This window comes from Antechinus flavipes, chromosome 4 (genome assembly GCF_016432865.1).
Source record: "Antechinus flavipes isolate AdamAnt ecotype Samford, QLD, Australia chromosome 4, AdamAnt_v2, whole genome shotgun sequence".
In the NCBI taxonomy this organism is placed as follows: domain Eukaryota; kingdom Metazoa; phylum Chordata; class Mammalia; order Dasyuromorphia; family Dasyuridae; genus Antechinus; species Antechinus flavipes.
This window is the reverse complement of record NC_067401.1, coordinates 408,097,623-408,115,079: the sequence shown is the minus strand read 5'-3', so window position 1 is coordinate 408,115,079 and position 17,457 is coordinate 408,097,623. Positions and strand designations below refer to the sequence as shown.

The following is a 17,457-nucleotide window of genomic DNA, read 5'->3' as shown; positions in this document are numbered from 1 at the left end:
AAATGTTACATCTATTTAATTTCCTGGACCTAATAATATTAACACATTTAAATAGGACTTTGGGATTTGGAAAGTCCTATATGCCTTTTCTCATTTGATTCTGACAACCATCTTAGGCAATTTTTTTTTTTTTTACAGATGTGGAAACATAGACTCATAGAATATAAATGATTTGCTTATGGTCAAACAAGTAATTGCTGTGGGAAAATGATTTTAATCCAATTTTGGCTTCAAGTTCACTCCTCTTTCTACTATACTACACTGACTCTCATTCTGGTAGTTATCTATGGATTCCCCCTTCATGTATTCTCTACAACTTTAGTTCAAATCACAATGGGTTTTGATGGTAATTGTTCTCACCAGTCTTGTTTGCCCCTCCCAGTTAAAAAAAAAAACACACAAAAACTGAAAAACACCTAAAATTAATATTTATATGCTCCTTATGTTAACAACCCAAGAAAGGAAAAACATTGAAGAATAAAGCATTTAATCAAAAAGCAATGAATAGTAAGTAAATGAGATCAATATTAGTTTCACTTTCTATTGAATAGTGAGTTTCCATTTCTTTTCTACATCCCTTTAGATTACCATGAATGTATGTAGAAAAATAAAGTAAAAAGACCTAGGACAGAGATTTGAGAAACATTTCCAGTAAGGGGCATAATATAGTTGATAAGTTATAAAAGGAGACTGTGAAGTCATAAAAGGAGACAGTCAGAAAGAGAACCAGGAGAGAACAATGATATAAATCCCAAAGAAGAAAATGTGACAGAGGAGAGTTTAATGTCAAATGCCAAAAATAATGAGAACTTAAAGAAGACAAAAGAAATCACTTGATTTTTTTTTTAATCACATTATCTACCACATACTATATGCAGATACTGTGCTAGATGCTGGTAATCCAAAGACCTGAGAGAAAGAGAGTTCTTTCCATGAAATTTTATTGGGGGAAAGAAGAGCAGGAATAACATGAAAGCAAATAAAGAATCTACCAAAAGAAATACAAATTAGTGTTTGAGGGGAGGGAACTAACAATTAATTGCAGAGAGGTACTCAGCATCAGTGTCATGTTTCCTTTTTCCTCTCAGACCCACAGAGTTCCTTTTTTTTTTTTTTTTTGACTGATATTTTATTTTATTTTTTAAATAACTTTTTTATTGACAGAACCCATGCCAGGGTAATTTTTTACAACATTATCCCTTGCACTCACTTCTATTCTGATTTTTTCCCCTCCCTCCCTCTACCCCCTCCCCCAGATGGCAAGCAGTCCTTTACATGTTAAATAGGTTACAGTATATCCTAGATACAATATATGTGTGCAGAACAGAACTGTTTTCTTGTTTGCACAGAGAGAATTGGATTCAGAAGGTATAAATAACCCGGGAAGAATAACAAAAATGCAAGCAGTTTATATTCATTTCCCAGTGTTCTTTCTTTAGGTGTAGCTGCTTCTGTCCATCCTTGATCAATTGAAACTGAATTAGCTCTCTTTATAGAAGAGATCCACTTCCATCAAAATACATCCTCAAACAGTATCATTGTTGAGGTATATAATGATCTCCTGGTTCTGCTCGTTTCACTTAGCATCAGTTCATGTAAGTCTCACCAGCACTCTCTATATTCATCCTGCTGGTCATTTCTTACAGAACAATAATATTTCATAACGTTCATATACCACAATTTACTCAACCATTCTCTAATTGATGGGCATCCTTTCATTTTCCAGTTTCTAGCCACTACAAACAGGGCTGCCGCAAACATTTTGGCACATACAGGTCCCTTTCCCTTCTTTAGTATCTCTTTGGGGTAGACCCACAGAGTTCCAAGACTCTTGACAGGAACATGGCAGCCACTAGAAGCCAGTATGAGTTTCTAAGAAAAAGTAATGATAAATGAAATTATTATTATTATTATTATTATTTTGCTGAGACAATTAGAGATAAGTGACTTGCCCCAGAGTCACACAGCTAGGAAGTCTTAAGTGTCTGAGATCAAATTTGAACTCATGACTTCAGGTCTGGCACTCTATCCACTGTGCCACCTAGCTGTCCCTAATTTCTTCTTTAAAAAAAAAATAGAATTGCTGTGTAATCATCAATTCCCAAGAACTCACAGCTGGCCTATTTCCAAAGGTCATACTTCATTCTCACTTTCCCCACATATCTGATCACTTGCTAAGACTTTCAATACCCCCAAAACATTCTTCACAATTGATCACTTTTCTCTACTACACTTTCATTCAAGCTTTCTTCACCTTCAGCCTAGATTATTTCAACAATTGATTAATCTTTTTGCTTCATTTATCTCATCATTTCTATCTTCCAGGAAGCTGCCAAAGTGACTGTCACTCCCCTACTTGGTAAACTCTAAAGTAATAAAAAAAAAAAAAAAGCCTCTGTTCTTTACATTTTGACCCTAGTGTATCTTTGCGGCTTCATTGGATATTGCTTCTCCTGGACTATGTAGCATAGCCAGAGTGGTCTTCTCTGTATAGCTTATGCAGAATATTTCATGTCATTGTTTATGCCTTTGTAGTCACTCTCCCATGTGCTTAGAATGTACTTTCTCAAAATCATCCCACAAACTCCTTTTCTTTCTTTAAGACACATATCTAGCACCAATTTCTATATGAAATTTTTCCTGATCCCCAAATATTAGTGTCCTTTCTTCCTAATTACCTTGCACTTATTCTACTTATATTTATTCTGTATATTTTCATTTCTAAACTTTTGTCTTTAGTAGAATATAAGCTCTTTGGGAGAAGTGATTCTTCCTTTTTTATTTGTATCTTCAGTGCCTAGAATAGTATCTGACACATAACATGTACTTAATAAATGCCTGTTGATTGATTAATAATTGAAAATTGGGCCTAGAGTTGAAAATGAAAGAATAAACTGTATTGTTTTCAGATAATTGCAAAACTTCTTGAATGATTCCAATTTTTACCGAAAACATAAACTCCCTCCCTTTTTCAAATGTTAATATTCTTCTGACTACATTTAATGAAGACCTAGAATATAATAATCTCCAGAAGCAGAGGACAGACTCATGATGAGCTTTGAAGAACAGGTGACAAAAATGTTATTAAGTAAATATAAGAAAATGTAAGTTTTTCTTACCACTTCAGATTAATGGAATCAAAGTATCAATCAACTAATAATCCCAGAATATGATCACTTAGTGTTGACTAAGTGCCAAAGAATTTTCCTAAAACGTCACAACAATCTAATACACATGAATAACACATGACAAAGTTTTAATGTGTAAAAACAATCGTCTATGCCTATATTTCTTTATCAGATGTAAAAACCTTGAATCAAGGAAGAAAAAATGTTTGGTTGAGATAATCAATGTCACCTTCTCTAGGCTATTTTGAAAAACAATTAGCTTTTTTAAAAATGAGTAAAAGAATTGAAGAATTTCAATCTGGTGGTCCAGAAATGGTGGAAGAATCAGGTCTTGAGCAGGAATAATCGTGTGTGTGTGTGTGTGTGTGTGTGTGTGTGTTGTGTGAAGAATTTCTCTTTTCTTCCCCTTCCCACCCCATCCATCATGTCCTTGGAGCTACTGGACCAGTGGGACATAATGCATATAGTTGAGAACAGAAACACAACTTGAAAGACAAAAATACATATAGATAATCATTTGAAGGATAAAACAACTTCAAAGAGGGTGACTTCTGTACGCAAATAACAATAACAACTGTGTACTTAATAATGGAATACAACATTAGGAGTCCATTCAAACCTATCACAACCACAGGTTGTGAGCCACCCTTTGTCACGTGTATCCTCCAGGTTTGTTTCACTTGTAAAACACTTTGAAGCTTGAGTTCATGCTTCCCATGTGTACTATCAGGTCTGTTCGTGGAAAGGTGAGTCCCAGATTTTTGATAGGAATTTTTAGTATTTTGCTATATGGCATCTTAATAAAAACTTTTTCTAAAGTTAATTAAGCCTACCATCATGCTTAATTAGAAGCACATTAGTGGGGGCTCATAAATTTCAGTAGGAGGAACAGCCACTTAAAGGGATTCTCCTAAAAATCTGGATAGCCACCCTTCTGGGGACCCAACCTATTAGCATGAGTATAAATTGGGGGAATGGTGCCAGAAGGAGGATAAAATAGAAAAGGCTAGCCACATGGTAAAGGCAAGGGATCATAAGTAGACAGCCAAAGTAATATCATCTTGAGTTCAAATGACAGAGAGAAGGTTTCTAGAACATTATATGTACTCCTTGTAGTGAATTTATGCAGGGACAAGGACAAGAATCTTATAAGATGGACAGGTATAGATGATTTAGGATCAGCATTGAAAAAAACTTTCCAATCAATAAGACAGATCTATTTGAATATGAATAAAAAGAAAAAAAATGGAAGAATGGTGGTGGTCTTGACAGTAATAAGACATCAGGGAAAGGATGCCTACTTGGGAGAAGAGAATGGGCTAGAAAAAGGATTAACTCAATTTTAACATATTATTTCAAGTGCCTGCTATTTTTCTGTCATTTCCCCTGTTTCTTTCAGGAGAAGGGAAGGTGCTCGAGAGCAGAGATTATCTTTATTTTAGTCTTTTGATCTAAAGCCTTATAAATAAATCAAGATAAATCAAATAAAATTATATTGGCTTAATTACTTGGAACATGGTGAGGGATAAAGCTAAAGATGATTTGGGGAATTCCTATGTCAGTATAATATTTAATTTAGAAGGGATTCTACAAGGTAGTTGCTGAACAAAGAGTATGAAATTAAGGAAATGATCAAGCCTATATGGGGCCAAGAACAGCACAACTATTTCATCAAACAACTAGCACCTAGGAGAGTAGAAAAAATTTTTTGAGTGTAGCATGAGATTTTTTCATGTCATAAAAAGATAGTATTCCTAATTACAATGAAAGGTTTCTCCAATCTGTATTAAATAAAGTCAGAGATACATAGAGGTAATCAAGGTTTATTTCTGAAGCTCATATTAAAATTCTTAAATAATATAAAAATAAAGAGACATTTCAAGTGATTTTTTTCAAATAAGTTAATTTAAATATACATTTTTTTTTAAATTCACAGAAACAGTGGATACATATAATCCCAAAAGTCCCAACTGCAGATAGCATGCTGGTATAAAAAACAAAGTTTAACAATCAAGTTTCTTGAAAAAGGCAATTCTACACATCACGTTGCCATTTCTAGTTAAAAAATAAAACAAAATCAAAAAACATAAGCTTAAACCAATCCCTTATAAAAACCCCTGAGTTTTACCCCTCTGTGAAAGTTGTACTCTACTTTCCCAGTTCCCCAAAGATAAATAAGTTTAGTCTTATTATTATAAACATTAATTCTAGCTGTTGCCAGAATTTATGTTTTGAAAAATGTTAGCACTCAGCATTCACAACCACACATTATAGCATTTATCCAAAAAAAAAAAGGTGCAAATCTTGCTTTTAAGGTGCTTAAATGCTTAGCTAAAATTTTTAAATTTTTAGATATCATTATGTTGAAGGTACAGTGAGGTCAGCTATTGTTTCTTTCCTTTAGGTAAATATATAGTCCAGTCTTACATACCCAAATAAAGCTGAACCTCTTTTACATAATAGATGGTATTTTCTGAAAACACTTATGCAAATAGAATTCTATTTTCCAATGATTTAAATTATTATTTCAGATATATATTCTCAAAAAAAAAGGAAATTGTGGACCAACAAAAATATTAAAATCACATATAAGAATGCAATTTTCAAATATATTTAAATGCAATTTTTTAAAAAAAAAATCACACTTTAGAATGATTTAAAAAAAATTTTTAAATCCATAAATTTTATCAGAAAATTATTTCTAATTAAAACAAACAATAACATTTCATCAGTAAAATACAGTACCTATCTACTAGTAAAATGTGTACAGAAAAAAGGCATTTCACTAGAAGAGCATTGAGGACTTCTTTGAAAATACATTCAGAGTTGGTTACTTTGTCTCTTTTTATATAATACTCTTCCTTTGATTTACTGGCCTTTTCCCAGTTATCATTGGTACTGGTGTAAAAGATTTTATGTAAAGGCAGTTCTTTGCCCTTATACTCACAGTATAGCTAGGACATTTCATTACTTAAAAAAATCTTCTCCCACATGCCCCAGCTCTGATTTCCCCTTCTCCTATTCCTCATCCTAAGCTTAGCTGAGAAGCTGTCCTCCTATTGACTGTTTTGAAGATAACAGCATAAAGAAAGAAAAAAGAGAACAATAACTAGACCAAATAAGACATTGGGAATGTAATATTAGATGAAGAAGATACAAAGGAAAATTTACTTTGGTAATATGACAATAGGAGGAAAGTTACACAAGCCCCACACTTGGAAATAGTAGACATTCAATAAAATGCTTGTTCAATGGAAATCTGAAGAAAAATGCAGCAAACATGGTAGACGGTAGGGACATCAACAAGTGTCCCTGTTGATATGTAAGTCAAAAAGATATGGAAAGTAATTAAGAAGATGTAATGAATTTGTGAATATCAAATATACTCCTGAGGAGGCTGACTTGTAATGTGGACAGCTAAGTAGAACTAACTATGAGATAATCTGAGAAAACAAAATTAAAAAAAATTAAGACTAAGTTTCTCAGTTTTCTGCCCAAATCCAGTTTTGTGATTGATAATGCTTGAGAAAGCATTTCAGGACTAGTCTGAAGCACATGACATTGTGTTGTCTGTTATACACAACCACTTGAAGAAATAATATCTCTTGTCCTGCGGTAGTTACTCTAAACAAACTATACTAAACTTTCCTCAAATATTGTTGGCGTATGTTTTGTTTACTGGTAGTAATATGAAAATTATTCGAGTATATTTTTAGATAAAAGGTGCTATTTTAAAGCAAGTTATTCTTCCAGTGATTTCACAGCTGATTCTCTTGTTGGCCTTGACATTTTGATATTTCCAAAGATTCTACCATAGTTCAAATAGTTTTTGAATGATTAATGGCAGTTTAATGTAATTGAAAACAACCCAAAATTTCATATGCACCTTCAGATCTTAGGATACCTGAGATTTTATACTATGAGGAAATGTAAGTTACATTAGCTGAGGAAATTTCCAAATTTCCAAGATTTCCAATTCAGTTATCAGTTTGGTGGTTTAAAATGGTTGCTTTTTCTTTTTTTTTTTTTTTTAATTTAGTATGATACAGTAGAAAGCAAGCTAATTTTAGAGTTACAGGATCTGAATTCAAATCCTGTCTCTGCTATTTAGTGTGTGACTGACCCAAGGTAAGTAATTTAACTTCCCTGGGCTTTAGTTTCCTCATCTGTAAAATGAGAGTATTGAATCAGATGAGTCCTGAGGTCCCTTACAGCTCTACATCCTTAATTCCATGATTATGATGTTTGATATGTTGCTTGAATATTTTCAGTTCATTACATGTTTCAATGTTTCCAAGTGATACAGATTTTGAATTTGAAAACATGTTTGCAGAGCACTTTGAGTTTCAAAGAGTTCAGTGCTACATAGATATGTATCATTTTTTAAGAAGGTAGTGTAGTTACTCAGAGCTTTTCGACGTTATAATAGCAATTATAATGATCAAATAAATACCTTACACTTTTTTCTTCCTATAACGCAAAAAGAACAAAAAAGTGTTTCTTCTCAGATGTAAGTAAATACTTGTTTTTAAAAAAATCATCACAAACAAAATTCCCACTTATATGAATTATTTCTCCAACAGAGGAGTACTTTACTACCTTCTGTTACAGAAGATATCAAGTAAAGTGGGGAGCTTCACACAAATATTCATAAATAGATAAGTTAAAGAAATATTTTACTTAAATAAATAAATATATTCAATAGATGTCTATAGTTCAGTTGAACGTTCTTTTAGCAGTACTGTGGGATTGATATCATCAAGTCCAGAGTTTGATGAGCTGGCATTAATGGTTGCTGTTTTGGTGAGTTGAGAATCTTGAACACTGAATGCAGTGAAGGGACATCCCTTTACATTATTGCAGATTAGTGACTGGATTGAGGCTGTATTGATAATTTCAAAACCTACATCACCACCAAAAGTGCTAGGCTTCCAATAATCAGGGGAACAGATTGGGTTACCCATGAGTCCTTTGAGTGAGAAAGGTGCTCCAAGTTCTACCATGGTTTCTCCAAAGATGGCACCTGGACGAGGTTTTTCTACTAGAAGAGCAGGATACAACTCCATAGCATCAATATCACCATAGAGGGCTTCCAGCTCAGCAGCCATTTCTTTCTCTCCTGTAAGGATGAAAAAGACTGATTCAATACATGGAAAACTCACAAATTAGAATTTTACATGTCTATCTCCACAATTATTGTCACTTAACATTACCCTACTTTCTTTTTACCTGTCAGCTCTTCAAATGAACTAAAAGGCTTGAGCATGAAGCGTTTTCTGTATTCATTTAGAGATTGGTATTTCATTTGTCTGCTCTGGTCAATTGAAGCAATGGAAACTTTCTTTACTGCAAGTGGCACATTCTTGCCCCCAGCAACCTGTTGAAATAGAATAATGATATAAATGAAAATATTGAGTAAATTACAACATAATTTTTATTTTGAGAATATTCATTGTACATAGTCTTTGAATAAAAACTGTGTCATTTTCTTTTTCTCAGAAACAAAACAAAACAGGGAAATTCCAATAAGAAATTTCCCTGTTTTGTTTTGTTTTATTTCTATTTTAAAGGGACAGCGGAGAATAAATTTAGGCATTTTATAATTGTATAAATGAAATCAATGCTCAAGTTAGTAATGTCTGCAGTGAGATTAAAATTCTTTTAAAAAACCGAACATTTTGCTAAGATATGTAAATCTGGTTGTTCATGGTTTTCCAGTTCATTTTAGTCTTTTTAGAATAAACTCTTTGAGAACTTTTCCTCTGATTTTAGGAGAAGCAAAGTAATCACATAGAAAAGATAATTGCTTATTATAATCCCTTGAATAATGGGAGACAAGAATAATGCTATATGTGCATTAGGGATCTTGAAAACTACACAAGTTTTGAATCAGTTGCTTACCCGGCCAGCAATTTGCCTAGAGAATGATTCGACCATGTGGGAAATTCCATGTTCCACTAATACAGAGTTGTTGTAGAGGAATTGCTGGTAACTATACTCTTTGTCCTCAATTTGGAAGGTGTCAGGAAGTAGAGGATGCCAGTGGTAGAGGGTGTTAAACTCAGCAGCAATTCGGTTTTGGTACTGGAAGCTCTGACTGAACAGCAGTTCTGGATCAAACTTCAGTTTGAAGTAATAACCACTCAAGTGTTGGACATAATCTTCAATTACAATCTTAATAGTCTCACCTATTTATATAAAACAAAATTAAAACAAAAGGGTTAAATCAAAATATTAAGAATAAGTGTCTCTGTCTCTGTCTCTGTCTCTCTCAGAAAATACCAAAGATCCTTAACCCAGGAGAAAGTTTTGGGATGATTTCCTTATTCTTTTCCCCATCTTCCTTTGATGCATTTTCTCATATTTTACTGAGTAAAATTGACTATTTTATTTACTGCAGTGACAGGCAATATGGTAGAAGGGACAGGAAGCTATCTATAAAGAATCTGGGTTCAATTACAGCTTCTGTCACAAATTGGTAGTATAATCCTGAGGTAAATCTCAATTTCTGAGGTGATTATAAAACTACACGTTGAAGAGCAGTTGCATTAGTAGGAGAACGTCTAGCAACATGAGATACATATAGGGAATTTCCTCATTGGAGCCTTTTCTATACCAGCAAAATCATACATCTAGATTGAAAAAATATTTGACAAACAAGAAAAACGTATCACTATAGGAGAAAACATCTCAGGATGTCTATTCTATTTAAATTCATATGAAACAGAATATTCTCTTGTAAGGGGCTCCTTGATTCTTTAAAATAAACTTAATATAACAAAACTCTTCTTTCTAGATATGAAAGCTAATATCAATCATTACTTATACCATAATGCAAAAATATGACTTACCAATAAGTATCAGTCTGCTGGTCTGGAACAATTGCTCATCATCCCATTCAGGATGTTCCTGTTTAAGGATGTCACACACTCGGTTATGCTCTCGAAGCCATATTGTAGCGTACATCATTAAACCTGGAACCAGGCCAAATACTTCTTGACCAACAGCAAATTTCAGATGCTCAGGAACATGAGGTGGATAGATCATTTCTGCCTGAGTATCTTTCACTAAAGGTGGATATACTTCTCCATCAATTACCTAAAAGAAAAAAAAAGAGCAAAAGATTAGGAAGATAATGAGTATTTAAAGTTTAAACTAATTTTCTATAATAGAGAAACTTATTAAGGTTAGTGCAAAGTATCATTTAAAAAAGATTGCTATTATATTAGTGCTAATTTAACTATTATTATTAATATCTAAATTTATTCTCTAATGAAAACATACCTGGTATTTCATTTTTCCATCCTTGAAAAGCCGCAGTTTATGTTGTCTTTCCAAATTTTCTCCATAAATATGATTTAAATCAACCTACAACAATAAGTGGAGGAAAATTAAATTTGCTGCTGCTTACGGGGTTGCTTCTTGTTATAAAATATCAATTTGGAGACTATTATTAATATATTTTTATGATTGTTAAGGTTGTTATGTAGTCATTTAAATCATTACTGTTAAAATGTGTATTTTAAGAATTCAATAATCAATTTTCTCATGAGAAATTCATTTCTAATAAACATCTATAATACAGATTAAATTATTTCATTAATGAAGGCAGAAACTTAAGTCAAATGTGTTTAATGGTTTTTTCCACAAATTTATGTGTTTATTATTTCATAATTACATAGGATTTGTTAAATAAATAAAGGGAAAATGCCAATGATCTAAACTTTTAAAATGACTGCACAAATATTATTGAACAGAAATTCTTAATAAAGTAATTTATAGCTGTATCCAGATTTAAAATGAAATGGTAATTTTAAAGGATGACAATTAGGATTCTGAATACACCTGAAGGACAGAAATTTTAAGCTGAAAATACAAAGTTGTAAGCAAAAGTCATAGGAAACAAATACCAAGAGCAGAAATAGAAACTATAGGTAAAAGTTGCAAAGTGACAAATTTAGGATTGGTATAAAGAAAAATTCCAAATAAAACCTCCTAATAATCAAAGCTAGCCAAAAATGGAAAGGACCACTTTGATAGAGGATGGGAAATGCATCTCCCTTCTCACTTGTTTTCAAGCAAAGGCTGAAAAATAATTTATTGGGTATGTTGTAAATGAAGTTCTTTTACATATAAGCATTCAATTATATATCCTTTGGAATTCAGAGATTCTTTGATCATGCATCAAAATGTGAAAAATAGAAAAATTCCACTAAGATGAACATCAATGAAAGTGATGTGGCAATTGTGATAATGGTCGTATGCATTAAACACATTGCTTGCATAAACTTTATATGCTCTCAAAATTGAAATCCACATTTCTTATCAACATGGGAAATTATTAAATTACTGTGATTTGTCATAATTTTGATCTAACTTTTTGTCCTCTGGACTTACCCCATGTCCTCGTGCTTTTGTGAAGGCTGGGCCTCTGTGATGATCTGTTTTAAAGAACTGGTGAGTGAAATGTTGAGCAAAGAATGCAAACATCATATTTGTGCCTTGGGGGTCAGGAATAAACTTTCTTCTCAGAAGACATTTTTCCACAACTTCTTTGGATTCAGGAAGCTGTTTTTTACCTAGAAATTAAGAATTTTAGTTTATGATCACATATTTTTGAGGAAGCAGACCCAAGTTTTTAGTTTCCTAAAATATTCTTTTCTTTTTAGATATTCAAATTTAGGAAGAAGATTATAACATAATCGGCAAACTGCATTTATTCTTTCAGTCAATTCCATTAAAACTAGACAGTTCCAACTAAGGAGAGTTAAACAGAATATTCATAGTGGAATTTTCCAAAACTTGTCATTTTCAATTATACTGAATCTTAATCTGATGGAATGGTTTATGTCAAATGATAATCTGTCATCAATCTGCATTTAATCATCATGGAGTTGGATGATAGTTTTATGAAATGACAAATTAATCTCTTTATAAAATTCCAAAGTCTAATTTTTTAGCTCAAATGAAAATTTCTAAATGTATGACAGCAAATTCATGGAATCTGAGGGCCTTATCTTACCTTTTACACCCATTGGAGTTGGACAGTCATCTCTCACTGGTGGAAGAGCTCTAGTGTAGTAAGAGAGGTTAGAAAAGGCTTCCCAACTTTTGTAACCATAATGAACATTGTATGTTGGTGGGCTCTCAATTAGATTTGATCTTGCTGAAATTTAAAGAGAAAACATGTCTCAGACATTTCCACAAGTAGCATTTTTGATGTCTATTTTAGCTACAGGAATAGTAATATTAATCAGATTTTAACTATTATGGCAAAAGAAATTACTTTTAAAAAGTATCACCAAAAATTAAAACATGACATTTTTGAATGACTACTTCTAGTAATAATAGAGTGAATTAGAAAGTATTAAAATGCACCTTTTAATATAGGGTCTGAAGTAAAGGAAACTATATTTTTATAAGACAAACAAGAATAAACACATTCACTGCTCAAGTGGCTTATGATTGGTGCATTCCAGTCATTTTTGTTTTTAAAATTAGGAAACATATTTTTCGAAATTCTATTTAGTAATCTATAATATTGCAGGTTTCTTTATGGTTGTCTTAGGCCATAAAGAAAAGCTAGGTTACTTACATGTCAACACGTATCTCATCACAAAGTCCCGCAGAAAAGGGATATTGTTGACTATATTCCACACTGACTTGAAGTGGGTGAGGATGTAGTGAACTGTGTTTGGCGTGGGTTTTAGCATCAATTTTATCCTTGTCAGAAACTCAGCTGTGATAGTGAGAGGAAAATAACAAAGGAAACAACTGAATATTTTAGCCTCTGTCTCTGAGAATGATATCAAAATTATTGAAACTTAAAAGGAAAACTTACGAGTTGTACAATTTTCTCCATAGAATCCTGTTCTGGTACAGTCACATTGGTATCGGTCAATACCTGTTGTCATACATATACCTCGGTTTTGACATGGATTTGAGCAGCATGGGTTTGCTAAAATGAAAAGAGGCTGAATAAGTGAACAATCATTTCGATAGCCTCATCTTTATCTCATTCATTTGTTGTATAGTATATTATAATCCGATTTCACAATTGCAATTATACAGAGGTAGTTTAAGGGAAAATGGCAATTTGTGCCATTTACAATAGAAAATAGCTAGCTGAGTTACACTTAGACCAATGTCTGTGTCTAGATAAGGGTAATATCTACAGCATCCATTTTAGGGGGGAAAGATATTCCTAAATTCTTACATATATATTATTTTCTTTTTTTCCTTTCCCCTTAACATCTTAACAAGACTCAAAACGAATTTGATTGGGTCTAGTATTTTTGGTACCCTTTTCAAAGGAGAGAGTGACTTGTCCTTAATAAGACCTAGCCAAACAGCTGAAAGACTTCTTTAAATGGTAATATTTTGGCAACCTAGCTGGTAAAAATAAATAAATAAATGGGACGTAAGATGCTCTCCAGTCCAAAATGAAGCGATTCAGGCAGCATAGGGTAGAAGCAGAGGGGCAGCCAAAGCTCCCGCTTGCTCTCCTGGAGCGTGTTGGGACTCACCTGCTTGGCTGAGCGCTAGCGCAGCAATCGAGAAGATTAACAAGAATGCTATCCTTTTCATCATCACAGCGGAGGGCGGAGCGATTGCCAGTAGGGAAAGTTCTCTCGTTTTCCAGTCACTCGTGCTCTTGCTCTTGCTTTTCGGAACTAGTTGAGTGCCTGGCCGCCTCTCAATTTTAAGGCAATCGAGCTCCCCACGTGATGAGATGACTCGGCTTCCGCTGGTTGCGAAAGCATCCCTTGTTCGTAGCTAGCTCGTAGGTAGGTGGGTGGGCGGTGGGGGTGCGACACAGCTTACTCTTCCCTTAAAAATCACAATAATCAGAATTTTAACGGGATGTGTATGCTCCCCCACCCCCATCGCCCCGGACTGCGAAGCTACTTTCCCCCTCCCCAAATGACCTTTCTCTTGTTCTCTTTGGAGGCAAAACTTCAGCCTCAACCAGTGGGAACCGGGAAGAGCTATACAAAGCCAGTGGCCAACAGCCCAGAGCTCAGTAACCTTGGAGTGAAGGGGCGCGCGAAAGGAACCCAAGGCTTCTCCGGCGCTGCTATCCTCTATCCATTTGCGCACGTCTTGAAGAGCCGCAGTGTTAGGGACGCATCCTCTGGGTCAGCATCCTATCGCCGGACCTCAGGGGATTGTCCGGGATGCCGAGCTGGACTGAGTTTGGAGTGGAGTGGGGTGGGGAGGTTGACTGTATTCCCCAGCTGCCCATTATGTGTGACCCTACCTGGGCACGCGTATGTTTCTGACAAAAGGCAAAAGACAGTATGTGAATGTAATTACGTATAGGTAATATGATATTTATGTACTCCTCTGGCAGCCACTTACTATATTTGAATAGTAAGGTTCATTTTAATAGTGCTGCAATATTTTAAACCAGAATATTTTATAAAGAAACATGTACATGCATTTATAGGCATATGGATTTCTATGTACTCTACAAAGAAAACTTTTAGCCCAATTATAACAGTTTGTAAATGTTTATATGATGAACTGTATATTATTCTAGTTAATAGGGGTGACAATAGAGATAATGAATAAATTCCTCTGTACATGTCTGTCTCTCCCCACATCGATCCATCTCTCTCTGTCTGTTTCTCCTTCCCTCTCTTTCTGTATCTCTCTCTTTTTCTTTCTGTGTCTCTGTCTGTCTCTTTGTCTCTGTCTGTCTCTGTCTCTGGGTAATTTCCCCCTCCCCTCTCTCTCCTTCTGGACATGTGGCTCTATCAAAGAACTGTAATTCTGAATCGTAGCATAGATGTTTGATTTGAGTGCAATTATGATTATAGATTATCTACCTTTTTTTTAGGACACTGATAGTCACAGGTATAAAGATTCTTTACCTTTCATAATTTCACTGATGAGAAGCTAAGATGAGAGCTAATTAAATACTATTTTAGAAATTAAAAATTCATCTCAGAATTAATTATTCTTTTTATACTCTTATCAATATTTATTATTATATTATTTATTATATATTAATATAAAACATATTATATAATATTAATCAATAAATACTCTTATTAATTAAAATAATTTATTCATTCATATATTTATTACAAAACTTCCATGTATGGCTCTGCCAGAGTACTATTATTCTGAGTTGGAACACAAATAACTTTTTAACAGAGTATTATAATCATCAGTAAACTTTATTTAGCATCTCTTTGTAGGACTTCTTACTGTGTGATCTTGGCCAAATCTAGTAACTTCTCAGTGTTCTAAATCCTGAAGACTATCAGACAACAGAAGAGAAGGTTCTGATCAGCATTGGTACAGGGAATTTTCCTCATAGGAGAGTTCTTTGTACCAATGAAATCACAGTTCCAACAGTCCTTATTCCTCTTTATTCTCCTTTCCTCTTCTCTCCTCTCCTTTTCTCTTCTCTCTTCTCTTTTCCTTTTTTTCCCTGTTTTCTCCTCGCCTTTCCTTTTCCTGCTTTTCTCTTCCCACATATGTTCATGTATTGAGACTTATATGTATTTGTATGAATAGAGAGAATTCAAAGATGAGAGTAAATAGAGCTGAAAAGAAGGGGGAGAACATAGTTCTTTAGCTTTTTACTAGAAGCCTATGATAGAATTTGAATCCCAGGTTATGATGGAAATCCAGTGTAATAAATGCTGATGGAAATATAATAAATAATCTAGTGTAATCTAGCTCTAACCTCCTATGAACTAGGAAAGCTCATCTGGCAGTGTAATACTAGTCATTTAGTCCAGAGGCCAGCATCTCATTTATGCTGGAAAATACTTATTAGTTTTGCATGGCAGGTTTTTCAGATACACAGAATACCCTTTAGAGCTGAAACCTTCAGGGCTTATCTCGATCATACACAGTGCCAACTCTCAGTCATGGTATGCTCTCTACTGAAAATTTTCAAGAAATTCTTTTGTACCTGTGATTCTCTTTAAATTTATTTACAATAGGATTTTCAGGTGACAAAAAAAAAACTAAATATTTAATTTGTTAGGTAGTAATAGCTTATCAAATAGTTTATTTGAATTAAATTATAGGTAAATGAATTTACTCAAAGATGAATAAGGCATAGTACCTGATCTCAGAGCCTTTAAATCTAGTGGTACTTAACCATATTCTCTTTGTCTTTCCCCCCCTTTTTTGAGTCACTACTCAAATTATTATTTTTTTTATCAAAAATACTTTTTTAGGAGCCAGGAGTTACTTTTGTGATAGGAGTTATTCAGTTATAGTGGTAAATTACCAGGAAGATGAAAACAGCAAAGACTTCTTGAAGGGAAAACTAGTTTTTCACCAAATCAGAATCTAAAATTTGAATAATCTTTCTTAGGGAAAACCACAGTTGATTAATACATTTGGACTTTCACAAGAAAATTATATAGACAGCTAAGTTCTGGGGGTGGGGGAACTGTGTAAAATTTTTTGAAAAGTTTTCAAAACTCATTAACAAGATAGTGAAACATTTTATGTAGCAAAAATGGAAAAGTACTTCAAATTGCTGAAAGAGATCATAAGGTGACTCAGGAGCATAAAAGCGTCATTATGGCTAATTTTATGTGGTTTACTTTACTGTTTTATAAGATTGAGGTTGAGGAGTAAGAAGACAGAGAATTGCAGCAAAAACTCAAATTAAAGTTTGGCTGTAATAGCAATAGCAAACTTTTTATGGTGGTGTTTGTGTATTTATGGATATATATATGTATGTATATAAAGTATATAAGCACATATTTCTAATACATATAAATATTCTATGAACTTATGAATTGTATTTCTTTTATTCATTCCTAAAATTTACAGGAAGAATCTTTGATATTAAGGGAAAATAAGAATGAATTTTGAAACTCTTCTTGAGAATTCTCTTGAATTTCATTCCTCCATTTTATTTTGTGAGCTTTTATTAATTTTCTCTAAGTTACTATGAAGATGATTTTCTGGTGCTTTAAAGGCATTTCTTTCAAGTTGTCAATTCAATATAATTTCATCTTTTCAGGTTGTTCCTTGTATACTTAAAATCACCTGTAATATCTGAACATTTAGATATAGCGAGGTCCAAATTGTGATAGATTATTCTTTTGGAATAAATTTAACAAGAAAATTAATAATTTTTTATAACTTCAAATGTGTCCAAATTCAACTATACATTACTTGAGAAACTTAAGCCCGATGCTTCTTTTGGACAGAAATTTTTAGAATCTAGATGTCAAGCAGTAGTTGAACCAGACTGAAATATAACTGAGAAATATTTAGCAAAACGAATAAAAATGCAATAGAACATAGAAAATGTGATTTGCGGTTTTCTAAGTTAATATGCTTCTTG

The 17,457-nt window shown here is 33.4% G+C and overlaps 1 protein-coding gene across 1 annotated transcript; it reads right to left on the bottom strand.

Annotated features, from left to right (window-relative positions):
• Positions 1–4,935: 4,935 nt before the first annotated feature.
• Positions 4,936–13,807, bottom strand: PTGS2 (prostaglandin-endoperoxide synthase 2). The gene is made up of 10 exons (XM_051998765.1): positions 13,655–13,807; positions 12,970–13,086; positions 12,724–12,867; positions 12,151–12,294; positions 11,526–11,707; positions 10,413–10,496; positions 9,980–10,226; positions 9,030–9,316; positions 8,358–8,505; positions 4,936–8,247 (listed from the first exon to the last, which is right to left on the bottom strand). The coding sequence occupies exons 1-10, from the start codon at positions 13,716–13,718 to the stop codon at positions 7,838–7,840; spliced, it is 1,827 nt and encodes a 608-aa protein (XP_051854725.1). The 5' UTR covers positions 13,719–13,807; the 3' UTR covers positions 4,936–7,837.
• Between the last annotated feature and the right edge of the window lie 3,650 nt (positions 13,808–17,457).

Excerpts from the sequence above, each read along its gene's own strand:
- PTGS2 (XM_051998765.1), bottom strand. The coding sequence starts at position 13,718 with ATGATGAAAAGGATAGCATTCTTGTTAATCTTCTCGATTGCTGCGCTA. Across the intron at positions 10,497-11,525 it reads CAAAAGCACGAGGACATGGG|GTTGATTTAAATCATATTTA; the intron begins GTAAGTCCAGAG and ends TTATTGTTGTAG. Across the intron at positions 9,317-9,979 it reads CAGCAGACTGATACTTATTG|GTGAGACTATTAAGATTGTA; the intron begins GTAAGTCATATT and ends TTATATAAATAG.